The sequence below is a fragment of the Vigna unguiculata genome, chromosome 3, assembly GCF_004118075.2.
Source record: "Vigna unguiculata cultivar IT97K-499-35 chromosome 3, ASM411807v1, whole genome shotgun sequence".
NCBI classification, from domain to species: Eukaryota; Viridiplantae; Streptophyta; class Magnoliopsida; order Fabales; family Fabaceae; genus Vigna; species Vigna unguiculata.
Window position 1 is genome coordinate 59,283,226 of NC_040281.1, and position 20,925 is coordinate 59,304,150.

The following is a 20,925-nucleotide window of genomic DNA, read 5'->3' on the forward strand; positions in this document are numbered from 1 at the left end:
GGGGACCATGGACCTTGTTTCATGTTTCACACAGTTTGGTTTGAAATTTTGGTACTTGAAAACAACGTAAGTAAGCTTTCGGAATTAATTAGAGCTTATTCTATGAATACGGTCGAACTATTTCATTGCTGGCTGCATGTGTCTTTCTCCTTTCATGCCAATAATGATGCAACAAGTTGATTAATACAATACTAACAACTTGGTCAGAAAAAGGTTCAGTTTCATTTCCAAAAGGTTCAATATACGTGTACTTATCCATTTACCATTTAAATCATCAAAGTCAATCCCCATTTATTTATTTATTACACACACACACACAAACGAACACTATAATACTATTTATACCAGTTAACAAAAACTACTTCTTCATTAGCATATTGGAGAGGTTGATCAAGAGAAAATGGGGGCTTGTTTTTCTTGCGACTCATCCTCCATATTGAAGCATATCCGTGTGGTTCATATGAACGGTTATGTGGAGGATTTTGAGCAACCAATTTCAGTGAGGCAAGTAATTGGGCACCCCTCAAAACACTTTCTCTGCACTTCTACTCAGCTTCTTTCCGCTTCCTCAAAATCAATGACCGGAGACACACACCTTCAACCTGGGCAAGTCTATTTCATGCTGCCATATTCAGTGCTACAAGCTGATGTTTCTCCGGTGGACCTTGCTGGCCTTGTAAAGAAACTCAGCGCAGTAGCCAAAGCATGTCCTTTGTCCACCCAAAATCAACCTGTAAGAGGTGGTTCGGCAGAGCAATATGGTGTTGGTAAGATGAACATTGGTGGAAGAAGCCCTTGCAGAGTACAACCTTGGAAACCTGTGTTGGACACCATATCAGAGAAGCCATATCATAGGAGGAGTGAATCGGATTGGCAAGAATGTTATTGATGGTTGGATAACCTTTCATTCAGGTAGCCATATGCAGAGTGGTGTGCTTTGATTATTAAAAAGATTGAGAAGGATATGTTTCGGTTTGCTGAAGCTTTCGTGTTGGGGAATTGGACTTGCATAATGTATTTTAGAGTTTTCTTTTTTATCTGATTATCCTAAGCTGTCCTTTCGAATGTCTCTGCATGTTATCTATTGAGCACCTGATACTGATACTGTAAATTTCTAATTTAGATTGTATTTAAGATAAAAGTGAGTTAAGATACAATAAAGATGGATTATCCTTCGATGTTTGGTCAAAATTCTTGAAAGAAAAATAGAAAATAGGATTTGTTCTGGTCAAGTGACCGATAATTCTTAACCAAAAATAGAAAGAAAGAAATTTTTACCGTCAACTTAAGACTTGTTTAGATAAAAATCAATCCGTTCCTTGACCATAGGAATAATCTTATTTATAATAGATGAATTAATTACAAATATAGCATATATACATAATGATTTTAAAGATAATTATCAATATCTTCCTAAATCTCAACCAACCTAAATAATAACTAATGTAACTATAATAATTACATAATATTTGTTAGTATTATTTCCTTAATCTTAGCTTCCTAAAAAGAAGTTTGGTTTGCTATTCTTACTGACATTGACTCTATAGCAATACAACTCTACACCTATGCTCATCCTTGCTCAAGGGTTGGCTTGATGGTGATGCCACTTCATATCTTTGTTCTTTGTTGATCATCACCCTATCATCGGTAAAATATCTACACACTGTTTTTGGACGGGTACATGATTAAATATGTTTTTTTTTCTAACTAAAAATTAGAATTATTCTCTTTTTGAAATTTTAGTTTTCTCCAGTTTTAGAAATACATGAATTTATTTTTTTTAACCAAATTTTGTTGAGTTATTTGACATTTCATATGTGTTTCATGATAACATTTGAGTTATTTATACCATTTGACAAATTTTCGCTTTAATATTAATGGATAAACACGTTTGAAACGTCAAATAAACTTAGAAAATTTGGTTAAAAAACCTAAAATAACACGTTTTTAAAGCTGAAAAACTAAATTGAACAAAGTCTCGAAGATGAATTAATTCGAATTTAGAACAAAATAAAAAACATATTTAAGCTATGTTAATTTACAAAATCCACATCATATTGAATCAAAGTAGTTATGTAACCTTTTACATAACATAAAATGTGTAATTTCACGTAATTTGAATATTTGATTCATTTGAGATAGTCATATTGTAAATTTGGTGGCATAGCCTTTGAGAATTGTTTCCCTTATAGGAGTGCATCGTTCTGAGTATATAAGCAGAGTGAGATAGACTTATTGATCTCCGTAACAAAGAAATTGATATATTTATGGATTATTTGTATGGTAAAGATTCTGTTTTGAGTTTTAAAAGGTACAGAATTAGTGATAAAGTGGAATAACATCTTTGGTAACTGCTTTGAAACATAACAAATTACAAGGTGACAATTGGAGCGTTCGGGACAGAGTTTGTGATCGGTGAACAGTGCCAACCCTCTTGTTTGGTATAAGACACCAGGAAGTGTTTTGGGGTCCAATTTTCCCCCTTTGCCTCTCTTTCTCTCAGAAGCTCCCTCTGTCTTTCCTCCACAATTTTCTTTGCTTCTCTTGCTTTTTCCCAGTCTTTGCTCAAGATGGCTTCGCTTAACTCACCCCAAACAAGGGCTGTTTCTGTTGGCCACACACTCTGCATATTGTACAACACAATTTCATTCAGGAAGACGTGCATGCATATTCACATTTTCATTTTCAGCAACACAAATTCAAAAAAGATTCATTCTTTAATATCATAGTTATGGAAAGTGTTGCATACCACTCACCATTCTTCCTTGACTTCATAAAGGAAGACAAAACAAAAATCACACTTTATGGATATTAGAGCCAGAAGAAACTGACACAAACAAGTGAAATACATGGTTTTTACCTCTGGATTCTTGACAATAGGAGCTTGAAGCCCTGAAATAACTTCTCTTGCATCATATATCACTCTTTCCTCAGCGTTGGATGTACTTTTTACTGTTACAGTTCTGTTGCATTTTGCAATTTGGGGATTACGATACTTTTTAAGTAAACAATTGAAAAGCACTGCTTTTTCATGTAAAGAGTTGCAGATAAATAATTAATAAAACTTGAAAGACAGATTAATTACCTGTCCCAATGACCTTCAATTTTGTGTAGAATCTTCATAGACAATGAATCATAGATTTTTCCTTTAATCTGTCTTCGACCTCCCCCAAATCCAAAGAAAGATTGGGTCATGTAGTTTAATTCTGCCACAAGGCCTGTTTCTAGGCACCGAATGCTGAGATTGCCGACCCATTCAGTCCCAGGGATTGGAAGAATTCTGATAACCAGATTAGGAGAATTCATTTCATAGGTCTCTCCATGATTGTGGAGCTTCAACTGTCGTTTGCCATGCACCTTAGTTTCTATTGAAGTACCTGCACATTTGGTTTTGTCATGCATCCATTAACTACAGTTCAATGTTTGAAGTAAGATAATTACACTTCACAACATACATGCACCCAATTGAAGCAAAATCAAGAATGAAAAGATGTTTGATACTGATGTCATGAAATAAAAAGAGTATTATACCATTGAACTTTGAAACTGGAGAGTGACACCATGTGATACCAATATTTTCCTTGTCATCAGTGGCATAGAGGGCAGATACAGGAGGGTGGTGTGAAACCTGGAAACAGAAGCGCATCCATGTACAAATCCTAATCCATATTTACGTTTGAAATGGAAGAAAAGTCTTATAATGAAACATGGTGATTGAGTACATATGAGTACATATAATACCTGCTCCATTAAGAGATTGAGGTTTCCATTGGAAACATGGTGAGTCTCACCAAGAGTGGGATTGTAGGGTGCAACTCCAAAGCTTAGAGGGCGTGTGGTGGAAATGGCCCATGCTACAACCAATATGAGTCTATCTAGAGGAGTCTCGCCACTGTTAATGTTGCTCAACAAATCCGATGCTGTGCAGTATATAGATTCTGCATAGCACTGTAGTTGTGACTTTGCCATGTTGAACATAGGTGGCAGCTGTCCACCAATACAGATTCAACAACCAAATCCAACTTTCACTTTCAACAAAATAATGATGCTTATATAAAAAATTTAACATAAATAATTTGCAGTGTATTTATATATATATATATATATATATATATATATATATTAATGAAGATGGCGTGGTCTAGGTACTCACAAACTATGAAGTCCGGATACGAACACAAATACAACACAAACACGGAGATACGACTAAATTGAAAAAATATAACACATAACACGTCATGCATATACATATTAGTTTCAAACTTTTAACTAACAAATTGTCAACGTACATAAAATGAATCTAATTTATCAATCTAATATCCAAAAAAACGAAAAGTAGTGATCATATAATATTTTTTTTCCTTATTTTTATAATCATAATAGAAACTTATATGATAAATTTACAACTTTATAGATTTTTTTAGAAAATAATTGAATTTGTGATTATTAATATTGTGTTAGAGTCATTCAAAATCATGTTAAAGACAAAAAAAAATGTCTTTCAAATTGGACACTTGACTGATACTTATCATACGAGTGTCGTACGAGTATCGGTGTCCGATAAGTGTTGGACACGAGACACACCATTGATGAGGCATGTCCAAACTTCATAGCTCACAAGTCAAGAAATCAAATAAAGGAAAATAGGAGGAAAATTTTGCTTATTAAATTTTCGTAGTGAGATATATAGATATATTAAAATTACGGGTTTGAATATGTTCTTAGTGGGGAACCATTTCTTATCTTAAATTTTTGTTCACAGAAAATCATTTAAGTTTTGAAGTGATGTGGAACCCTAAACTTGCCTTGAAGCATGAGAGATCAGATCCTTGGCGCATATTCTTGAAGAGACTCAATATGCGTTGCAGAATATTTGGAGCTTCGCAGTGTTCATCTGAATCTGTTTGGCCTTCAAGTGTTAGTGGTTTTGACAGCACAATTTTTGTGTCCTACGAGATATATCAGTAACTTTCGTTATTATTAATGCAAAACCAAAAATTAGTGTCTAATTAATGTGAACTTATACGAGGATATGTAATCGAATAGAGAAGACGTGTATAAATATGCTTCACACCAATCTTAATAATGTATTAAAATGAATGCTCCCCACTGCAACCCCACAAGCAGCCACTATGTTTAAATCGTTCCATGATAAAGTCTTCATAAACATTAATGAGCTTCTAACTTTTTTGGTAACAGTTTATTTCTCACATTGAATTACGTATTAAACTTCTCATGTGCTTGCATGGAAATAACCAACAACAACAATAATATATTATTCAGGTAATATATATGTGCCTCTTGCAATCAATAAAACTTAGTATAGCTCAACGTACACATTTACTTCAGAACTCCAATTTTATTTATACGTATCTAAATGTATTCAAGAGATCTATCAATGGATAATAGTTGCAAAACAGTTAAAAGAAACTAAAAGCATTTGTTAAATAATGATTAATAGATAGGTTAAATATATTTTTAATTATTAAACATGAATGAATGAGAAATTTAAATTTGTTCCAAATCTTAATATAGTTTAATTTCTAAATTTTAAAATTGAATAAACACAGTTTTCATAAGTCAATTGCATTAAGTTTCCTCTTACATGTCGAACAACATTTCAAGCGGTAATTGTAAAGTTGATACTGTTTAGCACTTTATAAATAAAAACCGAATCTGAAGTTTAGTATGTTATAAATCAAAAGCGAATCTAAAGTGTAAAACAATTAGTGTCATTGAAAGCTATATTTTTTATTTTTTAAATTTACAAATCAAAATATAGAAATTTGAAATAAAAATAAGTTTTAATTTTGTGTTCAAATTTAGAAATTATAAACGTATATAACCCTTAATATATTTATTAGAGTATATCAATTTAGATTTATGTTGATATTATTTTGTTATATTTGTGTTATGTTTTCAAATTATATGATTTTTTTAAAACAATAAAATCAATATATATATATATATATATATATATATATATATATATATATATATTAATATAGTTTTATTTGAAGAATCCAAATTCAATATACATCTAGTATTTGAAGTTTGAGTAATATGAATAATATACTCTATCTTACAGAAAATTGCCACAATGTACTATCTAACATACTCTTTGAAAATAGTATTTCTTCTCGCCCTAATTTACATAAACCTCTAACTTTTCGAATAATAATACCAAATTTACATAAACCTTTAACTTTTCGAATAATAATGTGCGTAAACTCATTAGTTAGACCTAAAAGTAAATTTTGAGATTTTTTATTTTAACATGTTGAATTTTAAAAATATTTCTTTTTAACTCTAAATCATATTTTTATTCGTGAACCTCAAAATCAAAAACTTTAATAACCTTATCTTTAAGGACCATCTAATTTTAGTGACATATTAGAGAATCTGAAATTCAATTGCAAATTAATATATTCTCACGTTAACCAAGAAACATTCCTTCCCTTTCTTTACAGGTATCTTTTAGGTTTTTTTGTTGGGTGGAACTAATATTTTTTTTAAAAGATAGTTGCACACTTTTCTTATTTTACTCATTTCTCTCTATCTCTCCTAATATATGAATGTCTAAATTATTTAAAAAATTATTGTGAAAAATATAATAAAAAAAGTATTTATTTTATACGGACAAATTTAAAAAGAAATATTTTTTTAAACAGACGTAAAAAGAAATAGAGGAAATGTATTTATCTCTACACAAAAGTAATAGAAAAATCACATTTAATAGATTTAAATATAAGCAAGTTTCAATTCAGTAAATCTTATTTAATGTTATTATTAAAAAAAAAACTTTTATGTTTAAACCTAACATTCTCCATGAATATAATTTAGGAAAAATTATAAATGTATTGTATGCTACAGGTTAAATAATCTTTTAACTTTTATTTTTAATCAGTATAAAATTGCAGTACCTTCATATCTAATTATAAGAAAAAATAATTGCTTCATAATAATTAAGTTCATTTAATATTCTTATTTTCACATAATAAAGATTTTTCAAAATTACCATCAAATTATATTTGTTGAAAATTATGTATAAGTTTAAAGATAAATTGTTTATTTTGTAATAACTTTAAATAAAGTTTAAAAATTTGAAATTTATTAATATTTAAGTGCATATATCTTTGATTTTGCTTATAGGAGTATTTAAATTCAAAGGAAGTACCACTTTTAAATATAAATATAAATATAAATATATATATATATATATATATATATATAAATAGTCTAATTTTATCAATGAATGCACTATTTAATGAAAAAGACCTAGAACTATATAGAAGACGAAGAAAAAAAAATCAATGCTTTGTTGAAATGTAAAAATACCAGTCAATTTGATTTTTTACATAATTAAAACAGCAAAACAAGATGAAACAGGCAATGGGAGTAAAAAAGAAAAAATTGGTAAAAAACAAAAACTCTTAATTGATGTGGTGGTTTGAATGGGACTTGAATATAGAAGAAATTATTACTTTCACATTGATTAAAAATAATATTAAACTCGTCTATAAATATTGTTTTGTACAATAAAAATAATTTTTATTAAATACATTATAATTTATATTTAAATAATATTATTAAATAGAATTGAGGTAGTTATTAGTTACTTTTTAGAATTAAATAAAACAAATATGATATTATTTTTATATACCATAGCGCACGACTTAATTTTAAACATAAAACATGTATAAAACACATAATTAAAACACATAATTAAAACACCGTATAGATCTCAATTTTTAAATTATTGTGCAAAGACCTACACTTATGAATGTTTGACAATGGAATAATTACAGCATTATAATTCTTACTAGGACCACATAATAAAACATGTTCAAACACCATTTTGGGTTTAAGTTTTTTTTTTTTCACCAAAATAAAAAATATTTAATTATTTTGATTTTAATATAATGTTGAAGAATTTAGTTGTTATATTTTTTTTAATTTTGTCTCTCCAAACAATGTTTTATGTGTAATAAAAATGAAAATAGTATAGTTGAAAAAAATATATAGATTCTCTTAAAATTTTAAAAATAACATAAAACTAAATATATTTTTTCTTTGAAGAGTGACTATTATGCAAGAACATGTACGAATTAATCACAAATTAACGAGTTTTGATAACGAAAGAATGCAATAATTTTAATTCTTATATATTAAAATCATTTTTAAAACAATATTTTAAAAGTAATTTAGTTTTGTGTTTACTTTACTTTTGTGTTTCAAAACATTAATTTCTAATTTTTATAATTTTTCATTTAAAGTTTAGATAATATGATCTTTTAAAATTTAATAAGAGTGGTAAATATCAATTTATTAAAAATACGAAAGGTACAATGTTTATTTAAAATTCAAATAAAAATAAATATTGTTTAATTAAAATAGAAAAAATAAATATTTATTTTGAAGTTAATGCAAATGTTACCGAGCAATCCCTTATATCTTGGCTAAAAGTTAGCAATGATGAAAAGAATATGTATTTTAAAACATTGAATCGCTAATGTTTCTTGTATATGTCAAATTAAGGGAGTTTAGATAATTTCTTTTTTAAAAAGTTAGCAATTTCTAATTAAAGTAAATAACAAGATTTGCCTCTCTCTATATATATATATAATAAAAAACAAATGCATTGTTTCCATTTAAACTTTAAAAGGTGATGCTGTTACAAAACAAGTATGACATATTATTTCTCTCTTTTTAAATAAGAAATAAATTATGATATATATATATATATATATATATATATATATATATATATATATATATATATATATATTAAAAAAATTATATGAAAACAACATTGTCTCCGGTTAAGAACGGATTAAAAGGACCGATACTAAGAGAAATATTGAACACGTCCAAAGTGCGGGACATGCATTAATGACCGATGGGATTTTTTCTTTTTTAGATTACTACATTAAAATACAATGATATTATGTACATAACATGTTCAATCAACCATAAAAAGAATGTCGAATAAAAAAATAAGACCAACAACTACTTAAGATGAACCAATTCCTTCCTCCTATGTAATAATACATGTAACATGAAGTGTTTGGTTAATATTTGTCGGTTATTGGATATTGAATTTTTGGTAGTTTATTATGTAAGTGTACTCTTAAATACTACAAAGTAAAAAAGAAAGAGTTATTTTCATACCACAGTTCATAACTAATTTTTATTTGTTTTATTTTCAATAAAATATTATATTATTTTTTTTTCAATAAAATTTTATATTATAATAAAATATTAATTTATTTCAGTGTCAGACGAAAGTATTTCGTATTGGTGTCAAAATATTAATGCTCAAGCCAAAGTTAGAGTGAAGTGTAGAAGAATTTCTGAAAGTTTTGGCCCAATGCATGCTTTTTGTCTGACAAGTTGCAATTCTTTGGCTTGGAAAGTTTATAAGTGTCTGCAATTTAAGTTTATTTACTAATACAATATTACAGAAAATAATAAATATATCTACTTTTTAAAACATATTTACTAGGACGATATCCTTCGAATAATTAATTTAAAGATTAATTAAAAATAAAATTAATATTTAATGTTAGAAAGTAAAAAAATCTTTTTTGAACTTTTTTAAATCAAAACTCATTATTTTTAGAACCGAGTTTGTACGAGTTAAAATTGAGTTAAAATGCACAAGTATATTATTTTTGGATCATGTTTGGTAGAAAAAACAAGTAAACAAATGCTGGAAGATGAATAAATGTTGTATATTTGATGAAACAAAATTATATTTTAAAGAAAATTATATCACCTACCATATTATGTCCGTTTAAACTAAAACAAAATTCTGTTCTCTGACCCATCTTTGTCTTCCTTTTCAATCTAAGAATAGTATTCAGTTTTTGTTTTTTTGTTCATCCTATCAACTTACTAGAGGAACTGGTTTATGACATTCAGAGTTTTGATGTATTTGAAACCACAATCAATAGATCATTATCAATGAACAATTTTTCTTTTTTATCTTCATACATAATTAATATGTTTAATCTCTAAAAATTGTAGTGACACAGCACAATTTTAATAAATTTTGCTCTATCGGGTATGTCCGCAAGTCCCACCCAACCACCATTAGCAATGTAAGAAAACAATAGAAAGAAAAGAAATTAACCATAAATAGACAGAAAAAAAAATATTTTGAGTATATATTCCTCGTTGTTACTATTTAAAGAATACTGTGTGTTATTTCTGTTAATTTCAAAGATCGGAAAACTTAAAAACTTAGCATGAATATATGAAGTTATATGGATACCAGAAAAAAAAAAAAGATAGAAAGAGAGATTGAGTGAGAAAATAACGTACCATTAATCTGAAAGTTGATGAACGTAAACTGGTATATGAGCAGATGAATGAAACAGAAACTTTATTCTTTTATCAAGCTGGTGTGTGAATATAAGTGAAGATCTTGTTCGGTGGAACAAGCTACTACTGACAGAACCTCTGAGTTCTTTCTCAGAGAAAATTAATACTGAAACCAGCCAAGGTTTAATACAATTTTATAACCATCATTTTTCTTTTTATTTTATTCTATTATCAACGTAAAATGAATAATTTAAAATGGGTCCTAATAATAAATCAAAGGATGTTCATACGAAGAAAAAGAAATGACATTGACCATTTAATATAGTGTATTAGTTGGTAGTTGAAGATGAATTGATTGGGTTTACTATCAATGGAGTAAAATTGAATGCACTTCTTTCTGTCACTGTTAGGTGCATTAGGGCTGAGAGAAAAGAAAAAAAAAAATTCTTTTGAGAACTATATTAGTTCATTCAGATAACTACAACTATTAATGGACTGAATTGAGATATGATTGTTATTATTTGTATAATTGAATATTTTATTGAACATTTTTATTAATTCAAAATAAAAATAATTTGTAGTATATAAATGAATAAAAATTTAATTTTATAAATTAAATTTCATAAAATTAAATTATTTTTTAAAATTTATTTGATATTAGATATCAAAGTTATTTAGAAATACCGATCATTCATAACATATAAATAAAAGTCTCCTATTTGAAAATATTTAATTTTAAATTATTCAGAAAAAAATAGCATGGATTTAGCTTGAGGGAGATACACGACTCTCAGATAAATGAAGAAAATTTAATTATTGTCTAAGTAAAGTATCCAGGTAAGGTTTAAGGAATATAATTTCACAATAGAAAAGAGATTTCTATTTATAGTTAGATAATTTATGTCGAAATATATTTTTTTTCTTCTCCTTATTCTTTTAATTCATAATTTAAGTTTCTTGATCATCAGAAAATAAGTTAGGTTTTTATTTGTTTTTTTTAATTAGCAGTTTTGCCATGTAAATTATGTGGTATTAACGATGAAGATATTAATGTTAATTTTCATAATCTCTCACTTGTAGCTTATTTGGCATTATATTTATTTATTTGAGAAAATTAATATTTTTACACCTACATATTTTTATAACTATCTGATGTTTTTTTTAGAATAATAATAATATAACTCTTTTTTTTTTGTTCTTGAAGTGGTTTAGTGTGAATTATTGATTAATGTATTATTATTTATTTATTTGAAAGAATCAATTATTCATATTAACTCAACTTAGAAAGTAAAGAATATGAGTTAAAAAATGGGAGTCAAAATATAATTATTATTTTTAATAGTAAGATATTGTATTTAGATGACGATGGTGATAAATATAAATAAAATTTTAAAATGAAATTATTATATACATAGTTGATGGTGAATTCTACAAAGTATAAAAGTTGAAGATATCATATTTCTTTCTTTTAATTAATGTAGTGATGATGATGATTTTAATATTGGCTTCCACCTAAAAGTATGTTCTTTTAATACTTTTGTGACAACGAATTGAATTTGTTAAGCATTGGTTAGAATGTGTTAGACATATACCTTTTAACATTAATATTTTTTATTTGATAGTCTTAATTTAATTAAACATTTAGACTAAATTTCTTGATTTTGAAAAGATTATTAAGAAAACCTTGTATCTCTTTTTCAAAATAAAATGATACAATTTTTTATATTAATAAAATATAAAAAATAACGATTGTGTTTTAACCTTTGATTAAGGGTACATTTTTACAATACTTTTTTTTTTTCATAAAACTGTATGAGAAAAAAAAATGAAATTAACTTCGTTCGCATTAGTTAAAAATGAAATTTTAGAAAAACATTTTTACAATTTAAAATTCTTGATAAAAACCTTATATTGGTTCAATAGAATTCTTACAAAATTTTATATTTAACCTAATTTCAGTAGTGTTTTGTGGTAAACTTTGCGAAAGAAAGCTGATTGATTTTGGAACCCATACTTTCACCATAAAGGATTTATAGAACAGGTGGAAGAATCAAAGCTACGTGGAACTTTCTTGGATCGCACATTTTGAATCTTTCAATCTTTCACATTCCTCACTCTTCATTCATTGTGAGAGTTGCATATTCACATGGGATGCATGTGCCTTCATCTTCTACTCCTCTTCTTCTCTCCCATTTCCAACACTAATATCTCTCATCACACACACATTGTTCTTTCAATTCTTTTTCTTCTTTCTGTGCCAAATTCGACAGTTCATAGCAAGAATTCAAAACCAATGCCTGCTTCACTTATTGCTTTTCATAACAACCATGCATAGATGACTTTCACGATATCAAACCACCTCGTTTTAAAACACAGATGCAAACGATGATGCAGTACGTGGTTGTTTCTTGGAAAAGGTTTTGAAACATACAAAAAAAGTTTACAAGGAGATGATAGGGGCATTTGGGACCCACTTTTCAATCGGTGAACAGTTCCAACCCTTTTCTTTGCTGTAAGACACAGTAAAGTGTTTAGGAACCCAATTTTCTCCTTTTGATTCTCTTTCTCTGCGAAGCTCCCTTTGTCTTTCTTCTATACTTTTCTTTGCTTCTTCTGCTTTTTCCCACTCTTTGTTTAAGATGGCTTCGCTCAACTCACTCCAAACATGAGCTGTTTCTGTTGCCCACACACTCTGCATATATGCACAATCACATAATAATAAAACTCCAAACTTCCACATGAAAATTTTAAAAAATGATATGATACGTGTTACCATTTAATGAATTTTGATATTTATTACCTCTGGATCCTTCACAATAGGAGGTTGGAGTCCTGATATAACTTGTTTTGCATCATAGATCACTCTTACTTCTGCATTCTCTGTATTCTTCACTGTTACAGTACTGCAATAACGCATTTATGGGAATGATTGGATTAGCGACATATCACAGTACTATATAGGTAAAGAATTGACAAAAGGTAGGTGGAAAGTACGTAGGTTTTGATTTCTGATCACATACAGATAATTTAGTTAATAAAACTTCAGTGTGGGATACCTACCTGTCCCAATGACCTTCAATTTTATACAGAATTTTCTTAGATAAAGAATCAAAGATCTTCCCTTTAACCAGTCTCCGGTTTGTCCCAAACCCAAAGAAAGATTGGCTATGGTAGCTTAATTCTGCGACAAGGCCTGTTTCTATGCACCGGATAGTGACATTGCCAACCCAATCAACTCCAGGGACAGGGAAAATTCTGAGAAGGAGATCAGGAGAATTCATTTCATACGTCTCTCCATGATTGTGGAGCTTCAACTGTCGTATGCCATGCACACGAACTTCTACTGAAGTACCTGCATGATTTGAATTCAAAGTTTTTAGTCATTGGAAAATTTAAGAAAGACAAAGACTTCCAATTATTATGGAAATTGACATATTTATTTTAGAAAAGAAGATATAAATGTTGAAGAAGTTGAATTACCAGTGAATTTTGGAGAAGTAGAGTTGCACCATATAATTTCTATGTTCTCCTTAGAATCGGTTGCATGGAGTGCAGAGACGGGAGGGTGATGTGAAACCTGAGAACAAAACATGTGTTTATGGAGATTTATTGTGACATGAAAATGAAAAATCAGAGCGAGTATAGTACCTGTTCGAGTAAGACATTGAGGGTTCCTTTGGAAACATGGTGAGTCTCACCAAGAGTGGGATTGTAGGGAGCAACACCAACCCAAAAGGGGCGCACTGTGGAAATGGTCCATGCTACAACATTTATGAGTCTATTCAGTGGTGTGTTGCCACCGTTGAGGTTGCTTAGGATGTCTAATGCTGTGGAATATACGCACTCTGCATAGCACTGAAGTTCTGACTTGGGCATGTTGAACTCAGGTGGAAGCTGCACTGATCAAGTACAATAATCACAAATTATCCTAAGATTATTACTTATTTCAAGTTTTAGTTACATAAAATGAATATTTTCTTATTGCACAAAACTACAATATTAGTTATATCTTATAAAAAAGTAAACAAATAAAATATGAAAACAATAAGTAAGAGTTAAAAGTATGTAGTAGCTTACCTTGAAGCAAGAGACATCGGATCCTGGGCGGACATTCTTAAAGAGACTAAGTATGCGGCGGAAAATGTTTGGAGCTTTAGGGTTTGTGTCCTCATCTGATTGCCTCTCCAATGAGAATGGCCTTGTGAGGACTATTTTTTTGTCCTACACCGCAACACAAACATGCCCACAAAACAAAAACATAAGACACTATAAGTTGTGAATGAGAGAAATAAATATGTGTACTTACTTACCATGTATGGATGTTTGTATCTGCGACAACTTAACTTGTCTTGCAGAACTCAGAAGCTAGCTAAGCTGAACCTGGTGAAGCTGATGAAGCTGAAGAAGCTGAATATATATGGTGGTAGCTACCTACTCTACTTCCTGCTTTTATTTATATCATACGTACACTCTCTGCAAAAACCCTTTATTTCCCCTCTCCTCTACACTACCTACCAGCTTAATAATTCTACCTCACCACCATTCTCTGCAAATATCACTATATGCTGCCCATCTCCATTTTTATCAAATAAATAATTGCATTACTACTTCTTAAATATCTAAATATTGCAGTTTATTCATTAAACTACTTCTTAAACTTTATAACCTAATATCAACTTACTCTTTCACGATACACTTAGTAATAGCATTAATCACAAAATTTAATAGTAAAATGTGATTATTACACATTTATTAAATTCAAATTTATATTTTTTCAAGAAATTAAATAACTATCGATTTATAATCATGAACAAGAAAGTTGAATTTTGGCACTCGCTTTAACAATTTGTTGGTGTTATAGTATGTGTGTGTGTGCGTTATACTAGAATAGAAAGAATAATAAATATGTAATCAGAAGAAAAAAAACAGATAAAAAAGAAGAATGACTCTTACTAAGGTCGCATTCATCTTTTATTTTGTATATTAAGTCTTTTATGCTTATGAATTCGTGGAGATCAAATCTAATAGCGACGTATTTTTATATTAATTAAAAGTTTTTGAAATTGGAAATTAACACTTCACACAAGTTTTCCAAACCTTTTTACTAGTAGTAGTAGATATTTTAGTTAAAAACCTGGGCTTTGAAAGCTATTATATATTTAACCTATCTAAAACAAATAATTGATTTCGATGTTAAGAAAAATAAATAAAGCTAACGTTTCAATCGGTGTTCACATGTTGCATCATGGATTGACAGATTAAGCACGTTTAACCTGTCTCAAACAATCTATGGTTGTGACAATAAAGACTTTATTCCACTCCCAACGTTTTGCTTTGTCTCTGCATCATGTATCTTTTTGGCCCTTCCTTTTTTTTTTTTTTGGTTTTTACTATTTTAATTGTCAAATATCAATCTATTCATAAACGAGATGCTTCATATTTCTAAAAAAAAAACTATTAACTGATAATACAAAAGTACTGAATTTTAAAAAGAAAGTCACTGAAACAATTTAATAAATTACGGAGCTATAATAGGGGCTGCAGGGACCCATTTATGAATGGGTGAACAGTTCCATTCGCCGGTGTCTTTGCTGTAGGACACCCTAAAATTCTTAGGAACCCAACTTTCTCCTTTCACACCTCTTTCTCTCACCATCTTCCTCTCTCTTTCTTCCACACCTTCCTTTTCTGCTCTTGCTTTCTCCCATTCATTTCTCATTATGGCTTCACTCAACTCACCCCAAACAACAGCTGATTCACTTGTCCACACACTCTGCATGTGACAATTACAACAACAATAAAACCTTTTGATGGTCAAAATTATCTAACATCAAGTAAAAATCAAATTACTAACTCTATTGATAAATGCTACCAAATTGTTGGTCGTTTCTGTAAAGTACCAAAATGATAACATAATGACAGAGGTTATGAATGTACATCTGTATCTGCTTGGCTATGCAAAAGTTCTTTCTTACAGTACATGTTTGAAAAGGGACGTGTGCTCTGAATTACTGAGTAATACTATCTCCAACCAAGCCATGCCAACACATCGATACAATTAAATGATTGATGTGATATGTTAACAAAATTATACTTCTATAAAAAAAATCAAAGTTAAGATAACAAGAAGATATTGTTAATGATTATTGATTGCTGTAGGACTCACTAAAACTGAAGCACATAATGATGTTATGTGAGGGGGTGCTCTACCGTATTTAATTGTTTTTGATGTGTTGCTATCATTTGAGTTTCTTTTTCGTTGTCATATGGAAAAAAGAGCAACAATCTTTGACTTCTTTTTTAACTTTGAAAAGGATAAACTGATGACGACATACAAAATAGTACTGTTTAACTGTAAAATTAACCAACTATTAAAAACTTAGAATCAAATTACAACCATTATTACTTTTGAATTTTGACAATCTAACAGTTAAATTAAAAGTTTTTATCAAATAACTAAGCCTGCAGATTTTTATAAATATTTATAATTATTTGATAGCCATCAAATAAAATTACCTTGCTATTAAAAAGTTTGATTGGATTACTTAAATTTAAAACATACTAAGAGTTATTAGGTAGAGTAACTCTTCTGGATTAACTTGTTTCTCTCTTCAATACAGTTTTAGTTGTGTTCATATTCTATTGAAAAGAACAAGTTTTTACTTCACTCTTAAAGGGGGTCATTTATCTAAAGCATATTCTTCTAGTTACTAATCAGAAAAAGCTTTTGCAGGCCATGCCAGGAAGATTAGTTGATAAATGTCAGGGATGTACAAATATAACTAACTAAAGATCACAAGCAAATGGAGACAGAACAGAAGTTAATCACCTCTGCATCCTTGACGATAGGTGTTTTGAGGCCTGAAATGACTTCTTTTGCATCATATATCACCCTGACTTCTCCACTGTTTGTATCCTTTACTTGAACTGTCCTGCATAATTTAATTTCATAAGAAATGTGTCACTATAATCATCATGTTTAGCATAATATTCTTGAAAAACCACGTCATAAGTGTTATTTTTCTACACAAAATTTAGAGAATAATAGAAAAAAATTCTATGAAATGGATAAATTTTAAATCACAGAGATGGAAGAAAAATAAATGCATGTCGGAGGGACTATACACTTACCTATCCCAATGACCATCAACTTCGTAGAGAACTTTGAATGATGATGGGTCAAGGATCTTCCCTTTGACCAATTTGCGATTTCCCCCAAATCCTAAAAGCGAGTAGCTTGATGTGTATGATATTTCTGCAACAAGACCTGTCTCAGGGCACCGTATGTTAACATTGCCAACCCAGTCCATCCGAGGAACCGGAAGAATTCTAATTGAAAGGTGAGGACAATTCATTTCATATGTTTCCCCATGATTTAGGAGCTTCAGCTGCCGTTTACCATGCACTTCTGTTTCTATGGATGTGCCTGCATATTTAGTTTGAAATACTCTCATGAATTTACAGAACATGGCTGCTGAATAAGGAGCTAGCATTTACTACTTGAAATTTGACTTGAGACAGGTTCATTGTGGACCGATATAAGCAATGTTTTGCATGGATTCAACCATGGCATAAGTCAGAGGAACAACATGTAAAGATTCCACAACCAATTAGGAAGACTGCAAAATTGTACTAATAGCATCTGAATGAAATGCAGCACTTGATAGAATGCATGGTGGAACTACTTTTACCCCAAGCTATGTCATAAATAAAAGCATTCAGTTTTCACTTTGATATCTCATTTGTAGAAGGCAGGTAAATGGCATAATGCGAAAAATAGAAGAGTCTTAGTGACACACTCTTTAATATCCTCTTTCTAACACTCCCGGCCCTTTCATCAGTTAAAATTCATCAGAAATTACGGAATGATGAGAGTGACTCAACAAATAATAAGTAAAATTCCCGCACATTTATTATTTGTAATAAGTTCGGCTAGTTATGATAGAGTTTGAAAAATGTGCTAAGAGAGTACTGCAAACATATACTCCTTTGTTAGTTCTTTCTTATATCTCGTAATTGGTCTATGAATGAACCACAAAATTTGCTGCATGCCAAAAACTGAAAGCTACCACAACCATTGTAGAAGTTCACTGTCGAAACCTTAATTAAGAATTGGAGAAGAATGTATAGCAATGGTACATTTCAGTTTCTAAATTATGTGTCAGTGTGGATTTGAGTTACTAATGATCCTAGAAAAAGGTGAAAGATACCACGAAATCTTGGAATAGGTTGCTGCCACCATATCATTTCAATGTTTTCCTTCTCATCTGTTGCATGGAGAGCAGACACAGGAGGGTTGACCGAAACCTGTAGACAACAAGAAGATGATAAAGTTATTGTATTGTACCTAACACATTCAATGAAGAGAGAGTCCAAATTTGAGCATAATGTGACTGAAGTGGTAAGTACAAATTGAGAAGCAACTAGTACCTGTTCCAGTAGGACATTGAGATTGCCCTTAGAAACATGGTGCGTCTCTCCAAGAATAGGATTATAAGGAGCCACACCGAAATATGAAGGGCGTGTGGTAGATATGCTCCATGCTACCACAGATGTGAACCTGTCCACTGGACTCTTCTCAGTGTTGCATTTTCTCAGCAAGTTGGAAGATGTGCAATACACTGATTCACCATAGCATTGGAGTTGAGATTTTGGCAAATTAAACACAGGCGGCAGCTGTACACAACACAAAATGCTTCAATCTATTAGACACTCATCATTAATTTTTGCTAAAAAATTTAAGCTTTAAAATTGTATTCAGAATTTCGGTCTTTCTTATTACAGGACATTATAGGCAAATGTAATTAATCGATACAATCGAAGTTTTAATGTGTCTACATAGATTCATAGAATAGAATAGAATATGTAAATTTGGTAGGTCTAGATGAATCTGAAGGTTAGTGTAAGAGAGAACTTGCCTGGAGGTTTGTGAGATCTGATCCTGGCCGCACGTTCTTGAGTAAACTTAACAAGCGACGTAGGAGATTGGGGGCTCTATAAAACGGTTCTGCGTCAGATTCGCCTTCTATTGAGAAGGGTTTGGTCAAAACAATTTTCTTAGCTTGCTTCCATTTCGTAACATCCATTTCCCACCTAACCACGATCAAACATATTCTAGATTACCCTAAACATTTACCATTCTCTGTGTATAAATTAAATTAAAAATACATTTAGAGTTATTTACAGTAACCTTTATAATTATTAACTACGATATTAAATTATTTTTAAAAACTGATAATAAAAGAGAGTTTCTTGTAGCATTCATTTGTTGTCTTTTATTCTCTTTATTTTAACTTCTTCATTTTAAAAAACCTATAACTTTAGTTCAATTCTTAATTTTGTATATGTTTCTTTATTTATTTTTATATTTTAATTAACTTCTTTACAGAATATCAAATGAATAACTTGTTTTTTTTTTTTTTTTTCTACTTTTGAAGTCCTTATGGAAAGTAGAAAACAGTACCAAAAATATTCTACGTGTGGGGAGAGAACGAATACCAACCTTCTTTTTTTTTTTTTGTTCCTAGTTTCGTTTTCACGTGCCTTAAGTTGACATGACAACCAACGCATAGAATATTATAATAGCACTATGTTGAGTGATTAAGCAAACTGTCTAATGTGATGTGCATTCATATGAATACCACTCATTTGGAATATTAAAACCACCCTTTCGAGGTGCCGGAAAACAGCCATAGGAAAACAACCTTATAAAGAATCGAAACTTATTTCAATCTAAAACAGTGGATGCTGTTGTTGCGATTAATTAGTATGATATGGATAGGGTGCACACAGAACAAACATGCTCGATCACACATGGAAACAGTTGAGAAACACAGGACATACCTTGCACGGCTGTGATTGAGTTGATCAAGAAGAAGAAGATGAAGAAGAAGCAGAGTTTGACATTAGATTGGAGAGAAGGGAGAAGTAAGATGTGAGAAAAACTACGTATGAACTCAAACTTTGGCGACTTTAAGGATTTGATTGAATATGGAAACAAACTTTGTTGTTTGGGCCACTCAAAATGATGGAAAAATATTGAGTGTGTGTTATATGGGTTGGGTTTTCCCATTAAATTTTATCCATCTAAGAAAACCTAATACTGATCGGTTGCATTTGGATATTTGCATATATTTAGAAAGTGGGAGTTGGAAGAGAGATTGAACAGATAAATAATATTCTATCTCACTATCACACCAGTTGCAATCAAATTTCACGAATTCAAAATTTTAAATGGAAATTATTGTTAAAACATTGATAGTTCTGTACGATCTCATTATTGTGATAAATTGATAATTATATCCATTATATCATATGAAATTTATAAAAAAAAAATATATAAAACTTTATAAATTGCACTTCATACTTAATGAGCCATTTAGTTTCTATTAACAACAGTACTCCTCTTTAATAAAGAATAATTACAAATTTCGTATTATCTTCCGTTTTCTCCAATATACCCTCCTACATCCTTTAAAAGAAAAAAATCAAATATAAAAAATAAATGCATCTTAAAATAGTGAAAGTAGGATAATTATTAAAATACCTTTGGAGAATTAAGAATTATTATTGTAATTAAATGCCTGTTCAGAAATCTTA

General features: G+C 29.8%; 4 protein-coding genes across 5 annotated transcripts; 1 reads left to right on the forward strand and 3 right to left on the reverse strand.

Moving 5' to 3' along the window:
* Nucleotides 1-347: 347 nt before the first annotated feature.
* LOC114179149 lies at nucleotides 348-1,191 on the forward strand. The gene has a single exon (XM_028065383.1). It carries the CDS (start codon nucleotides 401-403, stop codon nucleotides 887-889), a length of 489 nt encoding a protein of 162 aa, XP_027921184.1. The 5' UTR covers nucleotides 348-400; the 3' UTR covers nucleotides 890-1,191.
* A 1,057-nt stretch (nucleotides 1,192-2,248) lies between these two features.
* On the reverse strand, nucleotides 2,249-10,488 carry LOC114179759 (oxysterol-binding protein-related protein 4C-like). Its single transcript, XM_028066206.1, has 7 exons — nucleotides 10,327-10,488; nucleotides 4,806-4,949; nucleotides 3,742-3,987; nucleotides 3,532-3,628; nucleotides 3,086-3,377; nucleotides 2,861-2,963; nucleotides 2,249-2,623 (listed from the first exon to the last, which is right to left on the reverse strand). The coding sequence occupies exons 1-7, from the start codon at nucleotides 10,327-10,329 to the stop codon at nucleotides 2,372-2,374; spliced, it is 1,137 nt and encodes a 378-aa protein (XP_027922007.1). The 5' UTR covers nucleotides 10,330-10,488; the 3' UTR covers nucleotides 2,249-2,371.
* A 1,833-nt stretch (nucleotides 10,489-12,321) lies between these two features.
* On the reverse strand, nucleotides 12,322-14,937 carry LOC114179616 (oxysterol-binding protein-related protein 4C-like). Of its 2 annotated transcripts, XM_028066026.1 has the most exons (7): nucleotides 14,637-14,937; nucleotides 14,404-14,547; nucleotides 13,975-14,220; nucleotides 13,807-13,903; nucleotides 13,387-13,678; nucleotides 13,127-13,229; nucleotides 12,322-13,018 (listed from the first exon to the last, which is right to left on the reverse strand). In XM_028066026.1, the coding sequence occupies exons 1-7, from the start codon at nucleotides 14,637-14,639 to the stop codon at nucleotides 12,767-12,769; spliced, it is 1,137 nt and encodes a 378-aa protein (XP_027921827.1). In that variant the 5' UTR covers nucleotides 14,640-14,937; the 3' UTR covers nucleotides 12,322-12,766. The 2 variants fall into 2 exon arrangements, with proteins under 2 accessions (XP_027921827.1, XP_027921828.1); XM_028066027.1 differs by lacking the exon at nucleotides 14,637-14,937 and having other exon boundaries at nucleotides 13,975-14,225; nucleotides 14,404-14,495.
* An 804-nt stretch (nucleotides 14,938-15,741) lies between these two features.
* On the reverse strand, nucleotides 15,742-20,473 carry LOC114175617 (oxysterol-binding protein-related protein 4C-like). Its single transcript, XM_028060378.1, has 7 exons — nucleotides 20,170-20,473; nucleotides 19,245-19,419; nucleotides 18,757-19,002; nucleotides 18,537-18,633; nucleotides 17,458-17,752; nucleotides 17,156-17,258; nucleotides 15,742-16,099 (listed from the first exon to the last, which is right to left on the reverse strand). The coding sequence occupies exons 2-7, from the start codon at nucleotides 19,410-19,412 to the stop codon at nucleotides 15,845-15,847; spliced, it is 1,164 nt and encodes a 387-aa protein (XP_027916179.1). The 5' UTR covers nucleotides 19,413-19,419; nucleotides 20,170-20,473; the 3' UTR covers nucleotides 15,742-15,844.
* Between the last annotated feature and the right edge of the window lie 452 nt (nucleotides 20,474-20,925).